The 25,675-nt window shown below is 44.1% G+C and overlaps 2 protein-coding genes across 2 annotated transcripts; one reads left to right on the forward strand and one right to left on the reverse strand.

Annotated features, from left to right (window-relative positions):
- Positions 1-7,906: 7,906 nt before the first annotated feature.
- Positions 7,907-9,496, reverse strand: LOC124982239 (ubiquitin carboxyl-terminal hydrolase 17-like protein 6). Its single transcript, XM_047548543.1, is given in 1 exon segment — positions 7,907-9,496. A coding segment is annotated over 1 exon segment (1,590 nt).
- An 11,313-nt stretch (positions 9,497-20,809) lies between these two features.
- LOC124982240 (protein FAM90A1-like) lies at positions 20,810-21,430 on the forward strand (the record flags this gene model as incomplete). Its single annotated transcript, XM_047548544.1, has 2 exons — positions 20,810-21,028; positions 21,347-21,430. Coding segments are annotated over 2 exons (303 nt in total), but the record flags the coding sequence as incomplete, so codon positions are not given.
- Between the last annotated feature and the right edge of the window lie 4,245 nt (positions 21,431-25,675).

Here is a 25,675-nt window from a genome sequence, read left to right on the forward strand (position 1 = left end):
CTGAGTACAGAATGGGCAGGCAGGAATCTATAGCCAAGGATCACAGTGGAGGTCAGTGAATGGAGAATTCTGAATGGAAACACCATAAGGAGTATGCTGGCTTAGGCAACCTAACTGGATCCTGGCTGAAGACAAGCCACGGTGGGAAAACAGCATGATGAGCGGGTGTGGAAACCAATCAGATATCAGTATGAATAGGTATTGGGTATGGGGGAGGTTCTTGCTAAAGTGACTTAGTAGGGATCTTTGCTAAAATTGGATTTTCTAAAGAAGTACAGAGATGGGTCTAAGAGAAGGGTCAGGAGCCTGACTCAAGTTTGGTCACAAAGAAACTTGGTCATTAAAAGTTCATTGTCTACTCTTCCTCAAAAGTGTCTGTTAAGAGGCACTTTGCATTAGGTAGAGGGGTGTGAAGGAGGGGAGGGGGCCTAGGGATAGGAAGGATAGTAGAATGTATCAGACATTAATATCCTTTGTGCATATATGACTACACCACCAGTGTGATTCTACATTATGTACAACAGAAGAATGAGAAGTTCTCCTCCATTTATGCATGAGGTGTCAAAATGCATTGTACTGTCATGCATAACTAATTAGAACAACAACACAAAAGAAGTGCCTGTTAATTTCATTTTCCCTGAGGATGGAATGTATGATATTTCTGGAAAGCTTGAGTGCTGGATATTCTGAATGTTAGAATGGGGTAACTGAAAAACAAATATTTCTGGCTTTCCAGGGTGTTGTTGCTACTTGGGTTGGGTTGTGTTTGTTTTTGTGTTCAGTGATTCTCTGAATTCTCTTTGAAAGGGATTTTGTTGGGTGTGTGTCCACTGAAACTGCTATTCTGTTAGCTTAATGTAATAAGAGTTCCACAAAAACCTAGAGTAAAAACTTACAAAAATATGCTGGCAGTCTTTGAAGATTGGCTGTGTTGCTTCTCTTCTAAAATGCTTATCTAGGAAGTTTACAACACTATCTTTTCTTTTACTTGCTCAGTCCAGTAAAGGCTGGGACAGTCACCAGGCCTTGTTCATGGCTTTTCCCTAATCTTCTCCCTCCCCAGCATCTTCATTCCTAGTCTTGTTGGTCTGTCTACCTCTTGACACACCCACTTAACCTTTATAAAAGTAATCTCTTGACCTACCTAAGGAGCAGAGGTAGTGTACTTCATCAAGTGCTGTGGCAACATTACCTGGGGTGCATTTCAGCCTTGAGATTATCATTCTGGAAGCCACCAGGGAAATCTGGACACAGGACAGCAACTGAAAGCACTGCTTGGCCTACCACTGTGCACAGGAATGTGGGTTCCCTGCCTTGGTGACTGCCACACTTGAAGAGGAGGACCTGAGCTGGGTCAGTGAAAAGGTCACCATTCCGACTTCAGGAAATTCAGCGGCTTCTTTATTTGTTAAGTTGTCCCCTACTTTCTAAAAGTTTTAAACACAGATTCCAGCATTCCAAAGTTGATTCTGACCAAGTGTGATGGCTTGGTCATTGCTTCATGGAGGCCAGAGGTTTGGAGAACTTGGCCATTGCTGTAGTGGGGGCTAGAGGCCTTGGGGTTATGACGGCATCATTGGGGTGATAGCAGTTCTCGCAGTACAGTTTTGCATATTTTCCCTTCAAAGGTGATGTTAAGATGCCTCCCGCCTCCTTATTTTCCATAAATATTTCCTATAATTATTTAGTTTCATTTGAGGAATAAAACATCTATTTCTTTATCTGTCCTCTTCATTTTCAAATTGGGAATACAGATGCATACGTCTTGTGGAAGTTTTACATTCATCAACATACTTTCCAAGTTTTTTTCTTGTCTTTGCCCTGAACAAGGAGGTAGTAGTTCTAATCAGCTTTGATCCAGTGGATATTTCATTGGAGAACATTGTTCATTTTTTCCCCATTTTTAAAAACTTTGTACATGTGATTAGATGAACAAAAATTTGTAATTTGTTACCATGAAAACGTGTTTGGTTTTTGAATAATGTAGTACTTTATTATGTAAAGTATGTAACATGTACTGTATTTTGTATGTTATATGTACACATACACATTTAATATGTATTGTTAATACTGCTAATTTAAGAGGTTCCCTGAGGAGGGCGCTGCCTCCTCACCGCCCCGCAGGGTGCGGCCTGGAGGTCTTCTCCGGGGCGGGAGCGCTGTCCCTGCGGCGCTGCCTCAGATGCCTGGAGTGTGTTCTCCCCAGCCGCTGCTGCTCACGCCCTGCGCCTGCGCAGAGCACCGCTGCCGCCGCCCAGAGGTTTTTTTCTTGGGTCACAGCTGCACCTGGGCACCGCTGCTGCAGGTGCCAGAGATATTTTCTCTAGGCACTGCTGCTGCTGCCAACACTGTGTCACCAAAGCCGTTGCCGCTCCTTGTAGGTCTCTCTGGGTGCTGCTGCAGCCGTAGCCACAGCTGCCACCACCGCCACCGCTGCCACAGTCCCCCCAACTGCTGCCAATGCCACTGACACCTGCAGCTGCTGCTGACTCCCTACCTGCCGCCACTGACAACTACTAACACTGCCACCACTGCCCAGAGGTCCGCTGCCAGGGAGACTCCAGATTTTGTTGCACACGGCCATGTTCATTTTGGGGCGCTTGCCAGAGCCTGGGATTTGTTTGGGGTGCTGGTGGGTTTCCTGCCTCTCCCAACTTGGGATGCAGCCTCCCCTGTCTGGGGACGTTGGCCAGGACCTGGAGGTTCAGTGTCGGGGTGCCTGCGGGTTTGGCTGCACCTGGACTGTGGGTTGCTGCCATCTAGTTACTGTCTCTCAGGATTGCTCAACCCTGGTAGTCTCTCTCCAAATCCCAGTGCATTGAGATCTTGGAATTGCAATGTGGCTGAACCCAATACATCTGAGGCCCAGATTGGTGAGACAGTGACTGGGTCTGCCAGGGCCTGTCTGGGCCAGGTGGTCTTGTGAAGTCAGAGTCAGGACTAAGAGGCTTTTGGATGCTGGCAGAGGCAGTTGTGCAATTTTCCACTGAGATTTATTTTATTTTTATTTTTTTTCTTCTCCGGCATCCCTCTCCATTATATTTGGAGCAGGGAATTTTTTTTTTATTGTAAACAAATGGGATACATGTTGTTTCTCTGTTTGTAATGGAGTAAAGGCATACCATTTGTGTAATCATAAATTTACATAGGGTAATGTTGTTTGATTCATTCTGTTATTTTTCCCTTCCCCCCACCCCTCCCACCCCTCTTTTCCCTCTATACAGTCCTTCCTTCCTCCGTTCTTGCCCCCCCCAATGGAGCAGGGAATTTTTTGCGCATAAGTTTGTTGAAGACGGTGATATACACATGGTGTTTTGCAATTCTGCTGTATATTGTTATATACATATATATATATTTTTTTCCTCTCTTTGTATGTATTCTTTCCCTCACTTGTCTCTCTTCCTAGATTCCCTCTCTAACGTCAACTAACAGCCGATCTCTGCTGCTGGTTCCACTTCGATTCTTCCTGTGGATATTTGTTTCTGGCTTCTTTCTTTCTCCCTCATGAACATCATATCCTTCACTGTTTCTGTTCTTTCTTTGTCCACTATTGGAGACTATAAATCTGTTTGGCAAATATTCTGTTTTTATTGTGGACAGTGATTGAACTCATTCTTGTTGTTTATAGAGAGAGGGCAGTGGACGCCTTGCTGGGAGCTATTAGATTTGAGGCTGTATATTTCTTGTAATGCTGTTGATGCTAGTATTCCTTTGAGGGGCAGGATACTGGAAATCTTCAGTGACAATATAAGTCTACAGGGTAGAATCTGTACTGCCTCAGATCCATAAAACTAGATGGAAGAACACACAAGCAACATGAAAAAATAAGGGAGCAAAATGCCACAAACCAACCAAGATGTCCCAATAAGAGAAGTCAGTGACAGCACAGTAGAAGAAATGTCCAAAATGGAGTTTAGAATATACATAGGTAATGTGATCTGTGAAGTAAAGGGTGGTATAAAGAGTGAAATAAAAAAGAAAATACAAGAAGTGAAAGATCTCTTCAATGAAGAGTTTGTGAAAAAAACAAACAGAAGACCTTGAAATGAAGGAATCAATAAATCAAATTATAAATTCAATGGAAAGCATCACCAACAAACTAAACCATTTGGAAGACAGAACCTCAGACAATGAAGACAAAGTATTTAATACTGAAAATAAAGTTGACCATACAGAGAAGATGATAAGAATCCATGAACAGAATATGCAAGAATTATGGGATAAGGTGAAAAGATCAAGTTTAAGAGTTATCAGAATAGAAGAAGAAGAGATACAAAGCAAAGGAATGCACAATCTTCTCAATGACATAATATCAGAATATTTCCCTAACCGAAAGAATGAAATGGAAAATAAAATATATGAGGCTTATAGGACCCCAAGTGCACAAAATTTAGCAGACCCACACCAAGACCTATTATAATGGAAATGACTAAAATACAAAGTAAGGATAAAATCGTAAAGGTTATGAGAAGAAAAAAAGCAAATTACATATAGGGGAAAACCAATACGAATCTCAACTGATTTCTCAACCCAGACCCTCAAAGCTAGGAGGTCATGGAACAGCATATTTCAAGCTCTGATAGAAAATGGATGCCAACCAAGAATTCTACATCCAGAAAAATTAAGTTTCAGTTTGAAGATGAAATTAAAACCTTCCATAATAAACAAGAATTAAAAGAATTCACAATTAGAAAGCCTGCACTATAGAACATCCTCAATAAAATGTTCCATGAGGATGAAGTGAAAAAAATATGAAAATCAGCAAAGAGAACAACTACACTAAAGGAATAATCAAGAGAATCTAAATCAAATTAAAAGCCAGAAATAAACCAAAATGACTGGGAATACAGGTCATATCTCAGTAATATTGAATATTAGTGTCCTAAACTCATCAATCAAAAGACATAGACTTGTAGATTGAATTAAAAAACAAGACCCAACAATATTTTGTCTCCAAGAGCCATGAGCAAAGACATCCACAGACTGAAGGTGAAAGGATGTGAGAAAATATATCTCTAATACGAACTGCATAAGCAATCAGGGGTTTCTATCCTCATATCAGACAAAGTGGTCTTCAAGCTAAAGTTAATCCGAAGGGACAAAGAAGAACATTTCATACTACTGAAGGGAATTGTACATCAGCAAGATATACAATTGTAAATATTTATGTTCCAAACAATGGAGCATCTATGTATGTCAAACAAACCCTTCTCAATTTCAAGAATCAAATAGACCACAACAGAATAATACCGGGAGACTTTAACACACTTCTATCACTACTGGACAGATCTTCTAATCAAAAGTTAAATAAAGAACTATAGAACTAAGTAATACAATCACTAATTTGTACTTAACAGACATACATAGAATATTTCATCCATCAATGAGCAAATACACTTTTTTCTTGGTAGCATTATGCCACAAAGCAATTCTTAGTAAATACAAAAAAATGGAGATAATATCATGCATTGTATCAGATCATAATGGACTGAAATTAGAAATCAAGGATAAAATAAAAAATAGAAGCTACAAACATATGGAGACTAAATAATACACTAATGGATGGTAGAAGAAATTAAGGATGAAATGAAAAAATACTTAATGTGAATAAGAATACCAATACAACATACCAAAATCTCTGGGACACTATGAAAGCAGTATTACGAGTTCATTGCATTGAGCTCATTTACTAAAAGAATAAAAAGTCAACAAATAAATGACCTAACATAACATCTCAAAGCCCTAGTAAAGAAGAGCAAATCAACCCAAAAAGCAGTAAAAGAAAGGAAATAATTAAAATCAGAGCTTAAATCACTGAAACTGAAACAAAAGAAATCTTACAACAACCACAAACACACAAACTTTATTGTAATAAAATGTAGATGACATGTATAGACACTTTCTAAAAGAAGAAATAAAAATGACCAACAAATCCAAGAAAAATTGCATAAAATCATCAGCTCTCCATTACATGCAAATCAAAGCCACAGTGCATTACCCTTTCGCCCCATTAGGAGGGCTGTTGTCTAAGAAAATGTCAGAAATGCAGGCGAGGATGTGGAGGTTGCTTACCATTCAAGTGTGAAGCTGAGCCTTGTTTAGAAGCCTAGCTGCTGTGTTTAGAAGACACATTTTCTTCTTAACAAATCTGAAACGGTTGAAGTCTCTTTCGTACGTGGGAGCAGGTGGAGAAGGCTTCAACAGGCTTGGGTGATCTAACAAGTTTAAAGTCAGTGATGGGTGGATCAGAAATGCTTGGGTCTCTGGTTGTCAAAACTGATTTTATTTTGTATAACATTTATAGTGGGTACTAGAAAGTGAAAACTCTGTGCATTGAAGGCACAAATTCCATCCTGACTTTCCATTCACAATGGGGACAGCAGCCTAGGTTTGGAACCAACTGCTGGAACTCCATGGGACCAGCACCTGCACAGTGAGTGTGGAGAGCTGAGGCTCTGCTTTAAGACAACAAAATACTCCCCTTCTGTACCTGTCTTACTTCACGCAGCACTGTCGGGGTTTCCGGGACCCCCAGCCTTGGGCACGGTCAAGATGGCGCCTGGCGCTGAGCCAAAAGCGGCCAGCTATACAGTAAACAACCAGAGAATTCCAATGATTGGCTAGTTAACGATGTGATTAGAGCATGCCCCCCTCGTGTGCCTATTCTATGCCTGCAGCTGTCCTTGCGTTTACCTCGTGTGCTCTCCCCTGATTGGTTGAAGTGTATATAAGCTTGATGGGTGGGGGAGTAGAGAGAAGCTGAGAGTAGGAGTAGAAGCGAGGAAGAAGAGTGCGAGCGAAGCAGGCGTGAGTCGAGCGGGAGAAGCGGAGCGACCGGAGCAGGCGAGAGTTAAGCAGAGGGAAAGAGAGCGAGAGAAAGAAAAGAGAGAAGGGGATAGAAAAGAGGGAAAGAAAGGAAGACTGTGCACAATAAACTTCCAAAGTTTCAGACGTTTGTCGTGTCTCTCTCTGCGGGCAGAGGGAACGCGATACAGCACAATGTCCTCCAGTTCCACAGTGATCATGTTGCCTTGTTTTAAAATAGAAAGAAGAGGGTGTTTGAATATTCTCACCAACATGAAATGATAAACATTGGAGGTAGTAGACTTCATAATATGTACAAGTATCAAAACATTGCTAGTACATTGTAGGTACAAAGAATTATCATATCTCAACTGAAACTAGATAAAGGAGTCACAATTACAGTTTGCATATAAGTTCCTTTTGAAATTTACTTTTCATTCCCTCTATTTCAAACGTGAGAGAATTTAAAAATTCAAATGCCTTTGAAACAAGTGTGTCTCATATCAAATAATTTAATGAACACATTAATTGTACAAATGTTGCAATTTTCACTGGTTTGTCTTGATTCTCAGAACTTTCTAAAAATTATCATAGGTTTGAAAAACTCTAAGCTATTTTTATCTACGTTTGTGTTCTACTCTCACCTATCAGACCCAGAGTGTCCTGGCAGCTCTGCTCCTACATATCTTTCAGAGATACCTGTTCATGGAGAAAGGGTCCCATGGGGGGCTGGAGTCAGAGGAGAGAAGAGTGGAAGCCAGAAGGCATGACCAGCAGTGGGGGCCACCGAGGCTGGGGAAGCCCAGGGGCTCCTGGCAGAATATTTGGAGCTGTGTAGGTGGGCATGTCACCATGGTTTGGCCTTCAAGACCATCATTAGCTTTGCAGGGAACTCAGGGGTCCCAGTATAATTCCGAAGACCTGGATATGAATTATAGTTGCACCTCTAACATCTGAAATTTAGAATTCTGGCCCCTAAGTTCATGCGGAAAATTCTGAGGAGGATCTAGACAGAGTGTACCCATCTCAAGTATTTTAGGGGTTCTCTGTGCCTGTGTGTGTGTGTGTGTGTGTGTGTGTGTGTGTGTGCACCCACCTGGTCTCATCCTCGTACTGGATTGCTAGAACACCACCACAACCTCTTGCCCTGCTTGTTCTTCCTCTTGGTGGCTCTGGCCCTTCCTCCAACACAAGTGTTCACAGACTCCTCACAGACTGTGCTCTTGGTAGCCTTGTTGGGCCCATATATTTCCTGGTTATCGTAAATTCTCTGCCCTCCTCTGTGTTTTGACTGGTGAGTGGTGACTTCATTGGGAGGCAGAGTGAATTCTACTTTCCTGGGGTTGGAGTCAGACTTTGGTTGTTTCTGTTCTTGGAGGAACTTCCACAGATCTAAGGTGAGTTGTCTGGTGGCTGTGCCCCCCAGGGGCTCCTCTGACTCCTCTACGTGGCTACAGGAGTCTCCCTGGAGCTCTCCTTGGGCAGCTCCCAAGACTGTGTCTTCAGGCCCAAGAGCTCTTGGTTCCCTGCCTAGTGACAGGCTCCCACTGTCAGGTTCAAGTTCACTCTTCTGGACATAAAAGAGGATATATGCACACTGACTCAGGACACAAGTAATGTCACAGGCCACTACCTTAGCATCGTCCATTTTATACCACTGGCCATTCCCAGCTTTTATGTAGCAATAGTAATGTCCACTGTGACAGCTCACCCCAGCATGGACCAGCACGGCATAGAGGGCATAGGCCAGATGGCCACTGCTCTGCTGAGCCATGTATGGCTGCATGTCAAGACACTCAGGATACAGCACCTGCTTAGCAATTTTGTCACCTGTGAGCACTAAGAACCGTTTCAGTACAAGCATGAGAAACTTTGAGGCAGTCTGCAGGCTCAAGGTCTTGCAGGCTGGCATCTTCTTCAGACAAACACCACAATGATAGGCATTTCCCCCCTCTAGCCATTCAGGCTTCACCAACTGCTCCAAGGTTTGCTGCATACTCTGAGCTGCCAGGATGTCTGGGTTGATGTCCAGGTAGGGGTCAAAAGTGTCTGAAAGGCTGTGGCAGCAGAGATACTTGATTTGCAATCTCCAGCACCCTCCAAATATTTGGTGCATGAGGGTGATATCCTGGGAGCCAGCCCCTGGCTGCTTGTGCCCACGCAGACATGCTTTCTGCAGGGCGTCCAGGGTAAACAGCAGAAATTCGTGGGCATCCTCCTGCTGCCATGTGTGGAAGCCAGCAGCCAATGCAGGCAGGGGCCGAATGACATCCCCAGGGTGGTGGAGAGCCCGTGTCATGTGATCTTGCATCACACAAAGCATGCAGACCCTGTGAGGAGGACAGGTTTGGGAGGGCTCGTGGGACAGCATGTAGTTGGCCAGAGGAGGGGTGTATGTCAGACACTGCAGAGTGGCATTCACGTAGCAAGTGTTTCCCATGTTCTTCAGCCCAGCACTAGCCCCAGAAGGTCTCTGCTAGCTCAGAGATAGTTTCTCCCTAGGAGCCAGCTGTGTCCCCACAGAAGCCAAATCGTTATTCAAGTGTGCATTAGTGCAAGGTGACAATGGTGACTCTGCAGGTAGATAAAAACCCAAATGGACTTTAGCATCAGTTGCATTTGATGAACATTTAGGTTTTACCAAAACTTGAAATGGAGACTTACCTCCACAGTGGGGTGAAGCTGCCTCCATGTCCCCAAGAGCACTGACCACAGGGTTTCCCAGCTGGGATCTCAAGAGGAGGAAAGCTTCTTCTTCTGAGCTGGTCTTCAAATGACCGTCTTCTCCAAGTTTCCAGGCTTTTTATAGCTCAGCCTTTCCACCACACCCACTGACTCAGTGTCAGATCCACCAATCACCTCTAAGCACTTAAATGGATTAGGATTTTGGATGTAGTCGATTCCCTTCTGGGAGATACTTGTTGACTCCTTTCTCTGATTTGTGGATCCCAGGAGCAGAGAATCTTATTCAATTATCAGGATTGTTCAGGAATATCCTGAGGTCTCCAGTTAGTCAAAGCAAACCATTATTTTTGGTAGTTCTGATCGGTTGGTGTGTTGGGAATACTTTTGAATTGGGTCTCATAAAACATGGAAAATGAAGAATACAGAACAAAGTCTTGTCTGTTATTTGGGTGTGTGCACATTCTATTAGCATTTGAGGCATGCACAGTTTCATATCGGTAATATTTCAAAGGTAGTACTGTTTGCATTTATTAGAAGTGTTTTTCCATTTTGAACCACTTTCCTAAGAAAAACATTCATTTCAATTATGTCTTTTCTCAATGAACCAAGTCATGTTGGAAGTTTTTCCTGACTCATTTCCATGATGGTTTTGAATTAAAAAGGAAGTCATTTGGGAATATGCCTGTCTGTCTTTGGAAGAAATATCAAGGTGGCATGTGACACCAGTTAGAATGAATTTTCAATTATGTTCAAGATAACGTCCCTTCCAATATTCATGTATTGTGTGTACAGATTTCTCCACCCAAATGCCAGTACTCATGTAGGGTCATAAATAATTTAAACAAGATTAATGTACTAAGGTTTTCATTCTGTGGTTCCTTCTGTCAAATTTCATTCCTCAGTGGAATGATCTGGAACAAAACTAGAAATGGATTTCTCTACCTCCGTTGGTCCTCTAAAAGGTGACAATGCAAATGGTTTGACTAGTTCTCCAGCACTTTCTTAAATTGATTATGATGATCAGTAAAAGAATAGAGATGAAAATATTTCTAGGCTCTTTATCTTGTGAATTTGAAGAATGAGATCCAGGGTCACAGAGCAAGAAAGCAAAATAAGAGGATGCATGAAACTAATGAAAGAAAGCAGGGGCAGGGTGCTGACAGATGGCTGCTTTCTAGGGCTTTGTATGAGGATGTGAGAGGGGAGTTAGTCACCCATAAAGAGTACGGACTGGTGATTTGAAATTAGTGGTCTGAGTCCAGTCACACCTGCCCAGTCAGGGTGTTGATACTTCGGGATTGGCTCAGGGTTCTGAGCACACCATCGGACTCCAATGGAGGTGCTGTTCAGGAACCGTCCACTCCATCTGTGGTCAGTGGCAGAAAGGCAGAAGCCAAATGCAGCGTGAGGAGGGGTCCTTAGGCCTATCTGCCTGCCAAGTTTCTCTCCCTTGCTCTGGCTATCACTGGGCGTCCTGTTCACGCTGTCATATTTTGTGTATCATTTAATTTTTTCATGAATATTTTCTGCACATTTTTCTACACAAGAAAAGTTTGTGACCTACTGACCATGATGATGGAGGATTTCCCGAGGGGCTGGCATGCACACAGCTCCCGGTGGCCCCAACCTGTGGCGGCACCATGGGCAAAATCACCTCTTTAAATGCTCCCATTTTCCCTCTGTAAACAATGAGGGCCTCTGCCTGTGGGGGAGGTTCAAGGATGTTTCCCCTGTGCAACAAATCCTGTAAAAAATGTGACAGTGCCTCATGTGCCCCCAAGCAGCTTGTGCAGGCCTGGAATTGGGGGACATCTTTCCATTAAGAGCCACTACCCACTGGGCCAGGGAAACTCCAGCCCAGCAACTGACTTGATATGTGGAGAGGTTGTGGATGGCACTCCTGCCCCAACCCCAGCAGCCCTACCCTGATTCCCTTCAGATTCTGAGCCAAGCAACTACACTTGCTGGAAACAGAGGCTCAGTGGAATTGTTCTGCTCTGTGAAAGCCTGGACCTGAGAAATGTCCCAGGTGCCCTTGGGGCAGTAGGGAAGCCTGATCCAATCTAGGAGACGTGGTGAAGATCAGAATTCTATGTCCTCCAGGAGCCTGGAAACACCTCCTGCTGGGACTTTCATGCCCTGCTGGCCAGGTGCAGAAGACATGTTTGGGTAACCCTAAGATGGCGGCTGGCGTTGAGCCAAGAGGTGGTGCATAGTTAGTGTTAACATGGCATGATCTACCTTTGCCTAATTAGTTAATGTCTCCTTTGTGCTAGTGGTCAACAGATATTCCTCATTGTTTCTTGATTGGTACCATGGCACATGCTCCAACTGTGATACTTAATCTTAAGCTGATTGGCTGCCTTAGGTATATAAGACACACCTATAGGAAACACCACGGATAATTGGATAAGCACAGAGAAGCAGCACATCTGATAGATCGCAGAAGGCAGATGGCAGATCACAGAAGAAGCTCCTCTGATAGCACGCACCTTTAGTTTGCAGGATGCAGGACTCTAAGAAGATATAGATCCCTGAATGTGTAGCCTCTCCAATAAGCAAAGCCTCTCTCTCTCCTCTCAAAGACTCTTTCTCTCTTATGCAAAGCCTTTCTCTCTCTCTCTCCTCTTAAAACCTCTCTTCCTCTATAAGCTAGGGAACAAACAAGCAAGAAAGCAGTGCACTAAAGAGAAAGATAGTAGAAGTAGCTCAGTTTCCAGTCCACCTCCGATAAATATCTGCGCAATTGTTGCTGCAGGCGGTAACAATATCCGCGCAACTGTTGCTGCGGGTGGCGACAGCCAGGAGATTTGAGGATGATGACCTCCACAGATCAGGTTCTCTTTATGTGAATCTATGTCTGGACTTCCCTGGGTCCTGGAAAGAGAGAGCAGTCAGCAGAAGAAAGTGGTTTGGAACAGGGCCAGGGATTGAAGCTGGTCCAGAGCACTGTGGAGACCCCTGTGCTGAGGTAGAGACACTTCTAACTCCTCCCTACCACAGGGTCCCCAGAAGTACTTAGTCACTGAGGCAGAAAGTGGGCCCTATGGGCTTCCAAGAAGGACCACTCAAACTACAGGCACACCCTGCTCCTCCATGTGGACTCGGAAGTCACACCTGAATCTCCTGTGAATCCAGGCCCTAGAAGCTCTCAGGATCTGGCTCTCCTGTCATGTGGTTGTTCTGGGTCCCTCCCAGTCTAGACTTCTGCTACTCCTTTTCCCACCCAGTGCAGTTTTAGATCTTCTCCTTCTGTGTTCCGAGGACACTAGGGAAACTCCAGCGGGCACAAGAGGAACCAGGGCTTTCCTGGGAGACAGGTAGTTCTGAAATTGCTCAGAAGATCAGATGGAACTCTGATTTCACTAGCTTTCCAGGTTTGTGTGGACAACAGCAGATATAGGGAATTTCTAAATGCTGAGGCTGACCTAGAAAGCCCCCTGTGCCAATTTGTTAGCAAAGTTGACCCAATACCCCTCACTTGGCTTAGAAAATGCCAGGTTCTCTGACTGTAAGTGAAACCTCCCCCAACCATCCCAGGTGGGATGGAGTGGCTCCTCATCACTGAGTTCATTTGACTAAAAAGGAATAGCACCAAACACCCAGGAAGAACCAGGATCTCAGGATATTTCATTGCCATGTAGGAAGACTTGAGGTTGCACTAGGGTGACCCCAATTTGATTTCAAACCTTTGGTGTCACACAGGTTTGTCCTGGAAGGAGCCCAAGTGGACTTGGAGCTGGCACATGCAATGTTAGCACTGATACCGCCTGCTGAAGTGTGAACATTAGAGAAGAGCTAAGTCAGGCATGTGAAGCAGGTTTTACTTCAAGTTAGTAACACAGATGTACCCTGGGAGGGAGAAGGGGCCATGGCATTCTGGTAACCCAGAAAGTGAGAGTGCCCTGTCCCTTTTGTAGACAAAAGTTTCCTTTGTTCTCCTGCTTTCTTCTCTCTTATCTTGTTCATTCCCGTGCCATTCTGCATAGTGACTGGGAGATGTCAGTGGAATGACTGGGGTGGGATTGAGTAGGTGAACTGGGAGGGCCAAGGTGGAGTGCCAGACAGGAGGGAAGCTGCAGCCAAGAGGGCATTGATTAGTAGCTCTCTGTCTGCTCGGGAGCTGCTTCATTAACAACCTTTTCAGGAGGGGTGGTATCAAAGGGATCTGGAGACATGAACATTCCAGTCTCCCAGGGCTCATTTCCAACTTCTTGGACCCAGATCAGCCTCCATTTTCTCCATCTGACCTTATCACCTATTCTACACTAACTGCCTGTCTTTAATTCTGGCTTTATCACCAGCAGGATTCTTCTACATTTTTCAAAAGGATCAGGAATGGATAGGGTAAAATTCCCTGGTTTCTGCTGCAAACCTGAAAGACTACCAATTCCAGAGGGATCCTGGGCTATTTCAGAGGCTTGATCTTTGGATGGGTCACAACATCATGTACACAATTCTGTATACTTACGTTTTTAGGGGTACTGTGTATTCTCTCCATTGAATCGATCATTATCAGTGCAGAGAGCCTCCATCCAATGTTGTATAATAAGAACCAAAACGTGACAGAAAAACAAATAGGATTGATGATGCATATCAATAATAGATATTATGTTGATGAACTCACTCAGAAATAGTGATACTTTAATGAATGGCACTCCAGGCACTAATGAGGACTGGAAAGCAGATTTCCCTCCTGCCTCCCCCAGCCTGACAAGTTACTCCTCAATATTCTCATTGGATTGTGTGAAATCAGAGGCCTAAGATGACATCTTGAGATGTGACCCAAGTGGCAAGAAGGAGCAGCGTTTATGAAGACCAACAGCCTGGAAGCACAGGGAATGCTTAGCAAGAGAATAGGACAACACCCCCTGTCCCCACCACTCTTAAAAGCAGTCATTGTGGAAGAGGGACTGGTGAGCCTGAGATTGAGTGGAGGGAGAGAGGGCGTGGGACCTGAGCTCTCATCCCAAGTGAACGTTCCTGGAGAACACAGAGTGAGGATGAGGAAGCGGCTGCCCCAGCCTTCAGCAGCATCTCAGAGGACAGGTGTGGTTCCTGCCTTCCCCGGCCCCTTCAGGGCTCCCCTGGGCTGAGATCAGATGTTTTCTGACTGTGGTGATCCAGAAGCCTGAGCACCGAGCAGGCCATGCTTGTGCAGGGTCCTGTGGGGGTGTCCACGTGCAGCAGGGGCGGGAGGGTGGGGCAGCTGGCCAACAGAGCCCCAGCTGACTCCCACCTGTAGAGCTTAATTCCTGCCCAGGTTTTTGCTTTTTCCTTCACCACGACTGGAAACCCGCCTCCTCTCCAGTGGTTGTAGAACAAAGGATCACAGAGGCTGAGGTCCAAAAGGATACTTCCCTTGTTGAGGAATTTACCTCTAGGGCATTTTGTCTGCCAAATGACAAGTAGAGATTAACTTCTAAGGATGACTGTGGATTACAGTCTCCAGTGTCTGCAGCTGGTGGTGGGCACTGAAGGAAAGCATGGACCCCGTCTCTCCCCTGAGGGTGAGGACCAGGTATTGACTGATGTAATCAAAATGAAGCCAGAGGTGGATTCCAAAGTAATAATTGCAAAATGATTTCTCAGTATAACACCAATGATTTATTCCTCTCTCTATTTCAGTATTTAACAAAACTTCTAGAAAATGAAGTACCTGTGAGGAGTCCACTGCCCAGTATCTAAAATCATCATTTTCAAGTCATGAATTGTTCATTCCAAACTCCAGAGAGGAAGAGAAATACCTGGACATTTTAAGGCAAAACTGAAATCATACCATTCATCTCACAATAATGTGTTTCTTACAAACACTTGAATTGTTCAAAGGCATTTATTTTAACAAATGCATCTTTAAGTATAGAGGTATAAAAATAATCCTGCAGACCACTGCAACCCAAATTCATAGAAATCAATATCATCTATTGTCATCTTGCATTTATAATCTACTAAATGCCTAAAAACCATTTTAAGTGTTGATTTTGTGAGCCTGCATCTAACCAAGTAATAGCTTAGAAAGATTGGCACAGACATCCAGGCAAGTAGCATTTATCTAGGACACAAGGACTTGCAAATCAGGTACATGGATTAGAGTCAGGTGATGCAAATGTGTGAGTCATGTTTTAACAGGAATTTCCACAGGGATTAGGTGAGTGGCATCAGGTGAGGCATTGGCTTACATGGGCACAGGGCAGTATCCAATGTCCCTCCCTCCCTTTCCTCTGGCATCCAGGAAGTTGTCTCTGCTCCTGGGCTGTTTGTCCAGTAGCCACCTGCCTGAAAACCTGCTGGCAGAGAATGACAGCTGGACCTCAGGTGGGATTCCTTTTCCAAAGTGTTCTTCAGATCATTGCTGCATTTTAAGCAGTGTGTGTTTGCAAGAAAGATAATATATATCATTCAACATTTTAGTTACCACAGAAAGACTCACATTTCAGAGGAAACATACTCCACCATAGAGCATCTGAGTTCCATGGGTAGGTGGAGGAAACTGGTAGGTGGTAGGTTCATATGGAAACTGGTCAGTTTTACTGTGGGCAATTTAAAAGTGTAAATGTGAACAAACTAATGGGATTCAGCCTGATATTCCCATCCATGCACATGTCAGTGTTTTCTCCTGTTCATCCATCCTTCTACCCATTTCCCCTCCCCTCTCTTTCCAATCACCATCTCTCACTCCAGACGCTCCCTTCCCAGTCCCTGAGTCATCCCCCCTCTACCTCTGGATCATCTTTTTTCCTTCAGTTTCCACACATGAGAGGAAACACCGGAGCCTTATCTTTCTATGTCTAGGATGTGGTGTCTTCAGTTCCAGGGAAGCTCCTAACCATGACAGGATTGCCTCCTTCGTGCTGAATATGAGTGCTTAGTTTACTTTTGCTTTTTGTCTTGTGTCCTCACCAGTTTGTGTAAATTTACAGGTTAACCCTGGCCCCACAGAATATGTTCAACAAGTCCCTCCCTTTCAATTCATGGGAGCATTTGAGAAGCATTGTTTTTAGAATCTCTTTAAAAATCTGCTAAAACTCAGCAATGATCCTATCAAGTCACGGATGTTTTTGGGAGAATCTTTACAAAGGTTCAATTGTAATGGTTCAATTCCAATATTGTTTTTTTAAATATATACTGATGCCAATTTTGGAAGGTCATGTGTGCCCAGAAATTTGTCCATTTCCTCAAGATTTTCTCATTTATTAGCATAGATTTTTGGTATATGCTATTCCAGGAACTCATAGCTTTGAAGTCTGGGTTGAGAAATCAGCTAAGATTTGGATTGTTTTCCCCCATATGTAATCTGATATTTTCCTCTCACGGCCTTTACAATTTTAACCTTATTCTCTATTTTAGGCATTTTCATTATAATGTGTCTTGATGTGGCTCTGTTGTAATTTTGCACATTTGGGGTTCTTAAGCCTCTTATATTTCATTTTCCATTTCATTCTTTAGTTTTGGGAGATTTTCTGATATTATTTCATTGAAAGTTTGTGCATTCCTTTGGTTTGTATCTCCATGCCTTCATCTATCCCAACAAACCTTAAATTTGGTCTTTTCATGTTATCCCATAATTCATGGTTTCTTATCTCTCTCCATGGTCAATTCTATTTTCAAGATTATGTATTTTGTCTTCATTGCCTAAAGTTCTTTCTTCCAAGTCTTCTAGTCTGTTGGTGATGCTTTCTATTGAATTTTTAATTTGGTTTATTGTTTCCTTCATTTTAAGGATTTTTTTTTTTTTTCCCCAGAATCTCTGTTTATTGAAGTTATCCTTTGCTACCTGTGTTTGCTCTCTTATGTCATCCTTTACTTTGCAGATAAGGTTAACTATGTACATTCTAAACTTCTTCTCTGACATTTCTTCTGCTTTGGTATCAATGGATTCTATTATTGTAGTATCTTGGTTTGCTTGGGGTGGTTTGTTCCCTTGCTTTTTCATGTTGTTTGCACATCTACACATCTAATAGTTATGTCTGAAGCAGTAGAGTTTTTACCCTGTGAACTCATAATGTCCCTAAAGTTTTCTAGTACATTGCTATTTACGAGGAGACAAATAATAACAACAACCAATGCAAACATTTATAGCATTAATCCAATTAGTTCCTACTATGATGTCTGCAATGTTAATTATCACAAAAAGCAGAAATGATATGATCAGTTACACCAATAATAAAAATAGCAGTTTGCAAAAGTGTTTACATTTTCAAATGGTGGACAGGGAGGGAACAGAAGTGATATAGGATGTGATGATTATGAGGGAGGAGGAGAGAAGGCATAAGTAAAAGATTAAATAAGAGTGAAAGAGAGAACAATAAAGATTGGCTGTTAGCAGAAGAAAAGAGAATCAACAGAAACAAATAGGTAGGAGAAAATATATACATAAACCAAAAATTTTAAAAATTAAAAGTAAAAATAAAATAATAAAAAACAAAAGTAAAATATACTAATAAAATATCCTAGTGCACAAAAAACTAATCCATGTTAAAAAATTGGCTTCAAAAATGCTAGAGATGAGAAGAAAAAAAAATAGGAAACCAAATAAATGTATAAACTGTATTAATATATTAATGTATTAAGGTCACAATTAAGCAGTGAAAAGAATTTTTTAAAAATCTTGATGCAAAGTTAAAGAATTATTTCCATTTTAGTTCAATATATTCTCAGCTTCTCTTCTCTGCAGTTTTAGGTGTGGTCTTCTGGGGCATTATGCTCCACTCTCTGTTGCTGGAGTGAGAAAGGAAATCCCAGAGGTGGAATTCCTGGAGGCAGGGTTTAGGCTTAGTTAGGATGGACGCTCTTTGCTGAATGGCAATTGGTCTGGAGATTTAAAATCAGCACACCTCATGCACCCAGTACTTCCAGTCCACGCTGTAGGACTTTACCCCAAGACTTCCCTGGTTTCCACTCATTGGGTAGGTGGGTCAATTCTAGTCCCCTACATCACCTGCAGACTCTAAGTTTCCTGGTCTACATTGGGTCTCCAAAGAATTTCTCCTGCCCCCAACCTTCCAAGTTCCCGACCAGATGTGTCTTTCCCAGTTGGTCCTGCAAGCAGTCAGATTGGAGGGGGAGGAATAGAGTCAGGTGGATTTTGGACACCAGTTATCTCTTGTGTAAACCTCTCTCCGCATTTGATCTTCTTCTGGTCACTTAGGTGCACTCTGTGTCATGCAGTGTGTGTTTTTTGGGCCTGTATTTGGGGTCAAATTCAGGTTTGCCAGTCCCTGAGCCACAGCTGCAAAATGGTTCTCCCCCGTGTCCTCCTTATGCCACCTGGAGAGATGGTGGCTTCTTTCCCCACACTCAGATATCATGCAGTGTGTCCTTCTGGTTTGTTGGAAAATGTCCCTGTTGCAATGTCCTTGGTCTCTAAATGCTCTATACACAGACATGTCCCCAGGCCTCCCAAAACTGCTGGTTCCTTTGATTATCTTATCCCTCTGTCATGCTCATGGAGGGACCTCTGTGACTGCAGCATCTAGCCCAGTTGTGGCAGTGGCTATGCCACTGGGAACTTTTAAAAAATTTTATTATATCCAATCTCCTGTGTCCTTGGTCTGCTTTGAATGTCTAGTTTTAGGTTCCAGTAAAGTACCCCCGTTCTTTTTATTCACCCACCTTGTGGAGAAGGTGCCAGCTTTCTTGGTTTCACTCCACGGTGTCACCAGAAATGCAACCTCTTCTATTTTTCCATCCCAGATCTCTCCATGTCATTTTTGAACAACCAACTCTTTCTTGAGAAGTCAGGCATTCAGTTTCCATATTTTAACAAAATGTCAGAGTTTCTCTTGCTGTTTATTCCTAACTTCATTCCATGGTGATCAGAAAAAGATGCAAGATATTGTGTCAGTGTTTTGAATTTGTCAGTTCTTGGGGCCTAAAGTGTCACATGGACATGTCAAGCCTAAGTATTTTCTCTCTTCTTTCCTAGTTCCAATGCATTAATTTCGTATTTATGAGAAACTAGCTAAATAACAGGATGCTAATGTTAAGTCAGCAAATAAAAATGCAGATCGTGAGCTTCAAGTCTAAGTATGAAAGAAAACAGATTTTCTTTGGGACATCTTATTTGAAAACTGCCTCCTTTGACCTCAAAGGTGACAATGAAAATATTTGTGCTTTTCAAATAGAGTGTAGAGCATTACATACAGCAGTCCTCACGGCCATGATTATTTCATCATTCAGGGAAATATGTGTATCAATATGTGTATCACCCTACCACTTCAACGAATCCTATCAGGGATTAATTCACTGATTGGGTTAAGAATTTTACAACCCAACCTCCTCTGAACTTTCCTGCGTCTTCTCACATGTGAGCTTTTGGAGGACACCTCACATCCAAAACATAATATACTCCATACAAGAATGCAAGGAAGAGACTTTTAAAGCCTAATAACCACATAACATATAAAGAATGATTTTCTCTTCTAATTTGGCATGAAGTGTATCAATTTGATAATCTAATGTATTCATATTTTATCACCACAGACCTGGAACTCTACCTTGAATTTAAAATGACTACTTGTTGTTATCTTCCAGTTAACTTTCAAGTTATATGTTCCATATCTTCTTTGACTGATTTTATTTTCACTTGATGTAGAGCAAGTACTAATGAGTATTTTATGTGTCTGTCTTTTCCTGTAGCCCCAAGCAGGCTGATGCCAATTCAAACAACCCAAAAGAGATCTGTCCTAGACCCTGTCCTCTTGAGTCAACCACCTGTCAACATCAGCCACGTGAGACCCATCTGTACTGCTGTGCCTCTTGTCCAAACATTGAAACTTGTCTTCTGTTCAGTTCCAGGGCCCAGGAAAGGAAAGGAGGTGGTTTTCTCTGGCATCTGTCAGCCAGCATGAAGGCACTCTGGCCAGAACCCGGCCCTTCATGTGAAGACAGCAGTTCCAAAGCCAGAGGGAGTCTCCTTTAAAGATTTGGAGGCATGTCATGCCTCCAAAAGACATGACATGGCCAGGTATTCAACCCCCAAGCCCCAGACAGGTGTCCTGTTATGTCCAAGCCACCTGTCTGCAGCTTGTAGCATGTAGAGAGAACCAGGACCCCAAAGTGAGCACAAGGGCCCCAGAAAAGGGACATGTCTAGGTCCTCACTGAGACTTGCCAGAATGACTGAAAGAAATCTAGACTCAGTCACAACCAGACTCCCCAGGGGAACACTCAGAGTCCTGGGTTGGGGGTCTCTCCAATCTCTGTGCCTCTGCCAGGTACACATGGACTTGGAGCAAAAGTGTCATTCTGAGTTATTAGGACAATACCAGCCAAGACGCCCAGCATTGGCCTGCAACCTCCAAGGAAGAGACTGGTCCTGAATTCCATGCAGTCCTGCATGGATTCCATCCCCCACCATCCATCTGTGTTCTAAACAGTCCCTCAGAATGGTCTCCAGGAGATTGGACAATGACAGGTGGAGCTCCCAGTTCATCACAGATCCCTCTTTCCATTCTCCTGAGAAGACAACCCTTCCTGCTAAGAACCCTCCCATCTGCCGCTTGCCACCGACCAGCGGGACAAACGAAGCATACACTTCAGAGGTTCATGAAGCAGCTTCCGCTTTATTCGGATAACACCCTCAATATATAAGCTGTCTCATGCATAAGCAATTGTAACCAGATATGTCCATCCAATCCTATTAAAGGTCAAGCGATCCCGAGCTCAAGCACACATGTAAGATATATCTGTCCACCCGCTAGGCGGCTGAACTAATTATCATACAGCCAATGGTAAACGCTTCCTGTTTTTCTCAAGGCGCATTCAGCACGCCTTTGGCTCTCTGCCAGTCGCCATCTTAGATGCATGTGGTGTAACCCTGGGCCCCCGGTCTCGCCCGCCACACCATCTTGGAGAAGGCCAAGGGACAGGGCTCCCATGTGCCTGTGAGTGTCCTCTATGAAGACCTTCAGGTGTCCTCCTCCTTTGAGGACAGTGACTAGGAGTGAGATGCATGATGGAAGGGTAGACTCATACTCCAAGCGCATGTGACAAGGAGAGCACTCTTGGGCCGAGGAGGCAAAGACACAGGGAACAGGCTGCACCTAGAGAAGAGGAACCTCCCCAGCTGTGGAATGGGTGCAACTGCTGAGACCAAAAGTGCTGAAACAGACACACAGACAATGACACTGTGAATCATGTGAAAGTGAATTGGCATTAACATGGGCACCTAGTAAGCCAGCATGTGAAGGATTTTACATGAAATCAGATCTAGGAAGATCTGAGTTGATATGCATTATAATAGTGAGCCGTAATGCAAGTATAGGGTTAAAATAATCCCTGTTGTCCAAGTGACTCATCTGAGGAATCTCTGGGTGATCTCTGGGGTCTCTATCTTTTCAGCAGAGCACTGACCTGAGAACAGACCCCTTGACACTGGAGGATGTCAGTGGAGTATATTTTGGACAAGGTTTTCTTCTTCTTAAACACTGGAATTTTTAAAAGTCATTATAAACATGTATTTATATTTTATTTTGATGTTAATAATATTCTCCTCAGTATTGGAGGTAGTATCCATATTGTGACTGCTTAACTAGGCAAAACCCTGTACGAATCATTTTTCTTCAACAAATTTATTGAATAAATATGGACTCTCTATTTGCCTCACATTCTGAACCCCTGGGTGGCTAAAAAATGACAATTATGGCAATCAAGTTTATTCATGCTACACAGCTAAATACATATCACTGTATTTCCCCCTCATACATAAAGAATTTTTAAAATTCTAGCCAAAATGAAAAGTTTTCTGTGAGTGAGTTTGTATTTTATTTAATGCCTGGGCAGTGAGATTTCAAAATACTCTCTGGGTGGTTGCAAAAGTTAGCAGATTTGGAACTTTACTGATGTTGGTTAGCACTGACCAGAAGTCATTGACAAGCCATCTCCTTCTCTACCTTTGGGAACACCTCTGACTAGGGTCAAGAAAAGCTCTGTGGTTCTGCAGGGAAGATTAATTAAAGCTCTGTGCTTCTCCCTCCTCCCCGAGAGCACTGATGTTGGGGATAGTGTCTGGTGTGAGGATCCTTCTTAAAACAAGACAGGTGATTCTAATGGAAACCAGGAAGGAGAAGTAGTGAGCTAAATATGGCTCCTGGAATCCTAAAGTGCTAGTCACCTCTAAGAAGTGGTTCTTAAATCTAAGAAAGTAGGACTCTGGAACTCAAGGCTAGAACCATGGATTTAGATTTTAATAAGATCAATGGCCAGACTGATGTTAGTTTCCTCCATATCCATGTTCCCAAAGCTCTAAGCTGGGGGAGGCGGACACAGCACACACAGCACCTCACATCAACCATCCTTCCTCATCCAAACTACAGTAGGTTCCAGGGAAGCTTGCCATTTTTCTCCCTGAAAGAAAACTTCATTTCTGTCTTAGTCATTGGAGATACATATAGAAAGGATATCCGATTGGGAGGTCTTTGGAAAAACTAGGCATTCTTTAAACAGAGTAACTTGCACCAAACTCTTTTCCCTCCTGTGGTTTGGGAGCCCTGGGTGCAGCACCTGTACTGGGAACCTGAATGCTTTGCCTGACTCATTCACCTGCACCTTGGTGTGAGACATATATAGTGATCTTGGCACATCCAGGACAGGAAGGAAGGGGTGGAGGTAGGGAGACATGAGAAGGGAGAGGTAAGGGAAGTGCACAGAGGAAGGAGGAAAGGTTTCTGAAGCCAACTCATCTCAGAAGTACTGAGTGCTGTAGGCCTCACAGGTGCAGTGTTCCACAAGTGAGAGGGACTGAGGTCACTAGGCAACAGAACCTGAGAGGCTTGGGCTGTGGTGGACTTTGTGTCCAGGTGCAGGAGTGGAACTGACCCTCCCATCTAGCAGGCAGCCTGGGGATAGGTTCCCTGGAGTGGAGTCTGGTGATGTGATGGGCAGAGGGCATGGGTCTTCTGTATGCCTGTGAAGGTGCCATACACCTGCTGGCTGGTGGGAGGGGTGCTGCTGCCTGATGTACTGGGGCTTGTCCTTCCCCTTTATTTAGTGCTCCTGCCCTCTTTCCTGTCCCTAGACCTCAGCACCTACTTTCAGAAGAGAAGACATCAAGGTGTGTGAAGAAGAGCAGGGACCTGAAAGCAGTGCTCAGGTGAGACGCACCAGCCATTCCATGAGTGGTGTATGGCACCCCTGTGTAGGTGTTTGTGCACTTGACCAAACCTTGGCATGAAGACCATCTCAGGTCATGCCTGCAGACTTCCTCCCTTCCTGTGTGCTTTTTTCTCTGGGATTACTATAAGGAGCTGTTCACTGACCTGCAGGAATCTTGTGTGACCTTCCAGGAAGGAGTCCACCTCACGTACTGACTGTGGTTCAGTCCCTGGATGTTCTGACCCTCTCAGAGGAGCCTGGGCAGTGATGGATGCTGCAGTCCAAGGCCACCTGCTGTCTTGGGTGACGTGCTCCCAGTGCAGGACCTCTGCCATGGAAATGACTTTGCTCACCCCACTGTGGAGAGCCTTGCACTGTGACAGGTGCAGCTTATGCAGCTGAGGGGTCCCAGTCCAAGGGGTTTTCAAGCCCAGGACTGCTGGTGCTCTTCCTCCCCACACTGGACTTCTGACTGTTGAGCTTCTTCCCTTTCACCCTGGCTCAGCTGGGCTGCTGGTGTACACCTGGGGTCAGAAACGGAAGCCAGCTCCTGGGTGAGGCCCAGGCCAGTCCACCTGCATTTCCTCACCTGAATAACTGGTCTGAATGTGCGACCCACGGAGATTCCTAATTCCATCCACCACCCACATGGACCCTGACCAAAGTCCCCAACTTGAGACTGGATCATGTCACCTTTGTGGTTCTGATGGTATTGTTTCAAGATACAGATTTGACATAAAGTGTTTTCAAGTGTTGAGAAGAAAATACTCGCACATTGAACATAAAGGTCCTCATGACTTTAAATTTTCACATAAAAGGGACATGCAACCCTTAACTTTCAGGGGCAGATTCAGACCAACCCTCCTGGACACCAAGCCTGCTCCTGATCTTCATGGATCCAGAGACAGTGGTGCTCTGGACTCGAGGGGAGAAGGGTGGACCAGCAAGGTCCTGGGGGTGGGGCGGAGGAGCCTTGGACACGCCCCCTGCACACTTTGGCCACACCCCTCAAGGCCAGTTTCCTGCTGACCCTGAAGCAGGTTTTCGTCTTCTGGAGTGAGCATCAGTAGTTCACTTCACAGTCCCGTCTGGGTGCCTGTTACCCAGTTCTCTGCACGTGGGATCAAGAGTCCTGGGCTCCTTGTGAATGTCGTGGTCTCTGCTGCCGTGCCAAGGCCCTGGGAGGCTAGCTGACACATGCCAAGGGGGCTTCTGCACCTGCCTGTGTTTGGTTAGAGTCTCTCCCATTCTTGTCCCCCTTCCCCTGTCCTTGCTTTCTGTCCTCACCATCTCCCTCCTCACCCCACACAGTTCCTTCCAGACAGCACAGGGATTCACCACCCTCTCCTGGCCTGACATTATGCAGGCCACAGTCACTTGCTAAGATCCCCTATGGATCCTCATGACCTTTTGGTGTATGGCCCTAAGTTCCTGAAACTTCTTCTTCTTAGTTCTGAATCAGGACGACCCCTGAGCTCTGGACTGGAGAGCCCACCTACCCTGCCCTGTGACACTCGTGTTCTTTTCCCTAACCCTTATCCAGTTGGCTCACCTGGAGGAATGTTTTCGTATTTCCTTTGTGGAGACAACCAGTCAAAACTTGGCAGAACACAAGCTAAAGGCCCGGAGACCTCAATGAGCATGGACAAAATGTCAGATTTTGCAAGGATACGTTGGAAAATCACAAGACCTGTGGCAACTACAATCCTCAAAACACCAGAAGAAAAAGAGGAAAAATCACTGGGTCACAGAGTCTGGTTTCCACATTTCCCACGTTACAGTTAGAAAAATTCTAGTTTTTATCAAACCAGACACAATGACAGGTATACATACAGAGATTATGAAAAAAACCTATGCTCATGAAGGAAGAAAATCGAGTGTGCCCGATAATCTCCAGGAAGTGCATTTCCTCCACTCACACCATTCTCCATCTTCTCTGTCCCAGCACTTTCTGTTGAGTCCTGAGCTGCTCCTTGAATCTTAGGAGCTCACACAGTCTCTGTGTGGGCTAGAGAGCAGAAGGTCGTCATGTTGAAGAATTAGTTCACTGTCCAGGGCTCCGTGCACTAGCACTCAGGGTCGGGCTGCGGTTT

This window comes from Sciurus carolinensis, chromosome 4 (genome assembly GCF_902686445.1).
Source record: "Sciurus carolinensis chromosome 4, mSciCar1.2, whole genome shotgun sequence".
Classification (NCBI taxonomy): Eukaryota; Metazoa; Chordata; class Mammalia; order Rodentia; family Sciuridae; genus Sciurus; species Sciurus carolinensis.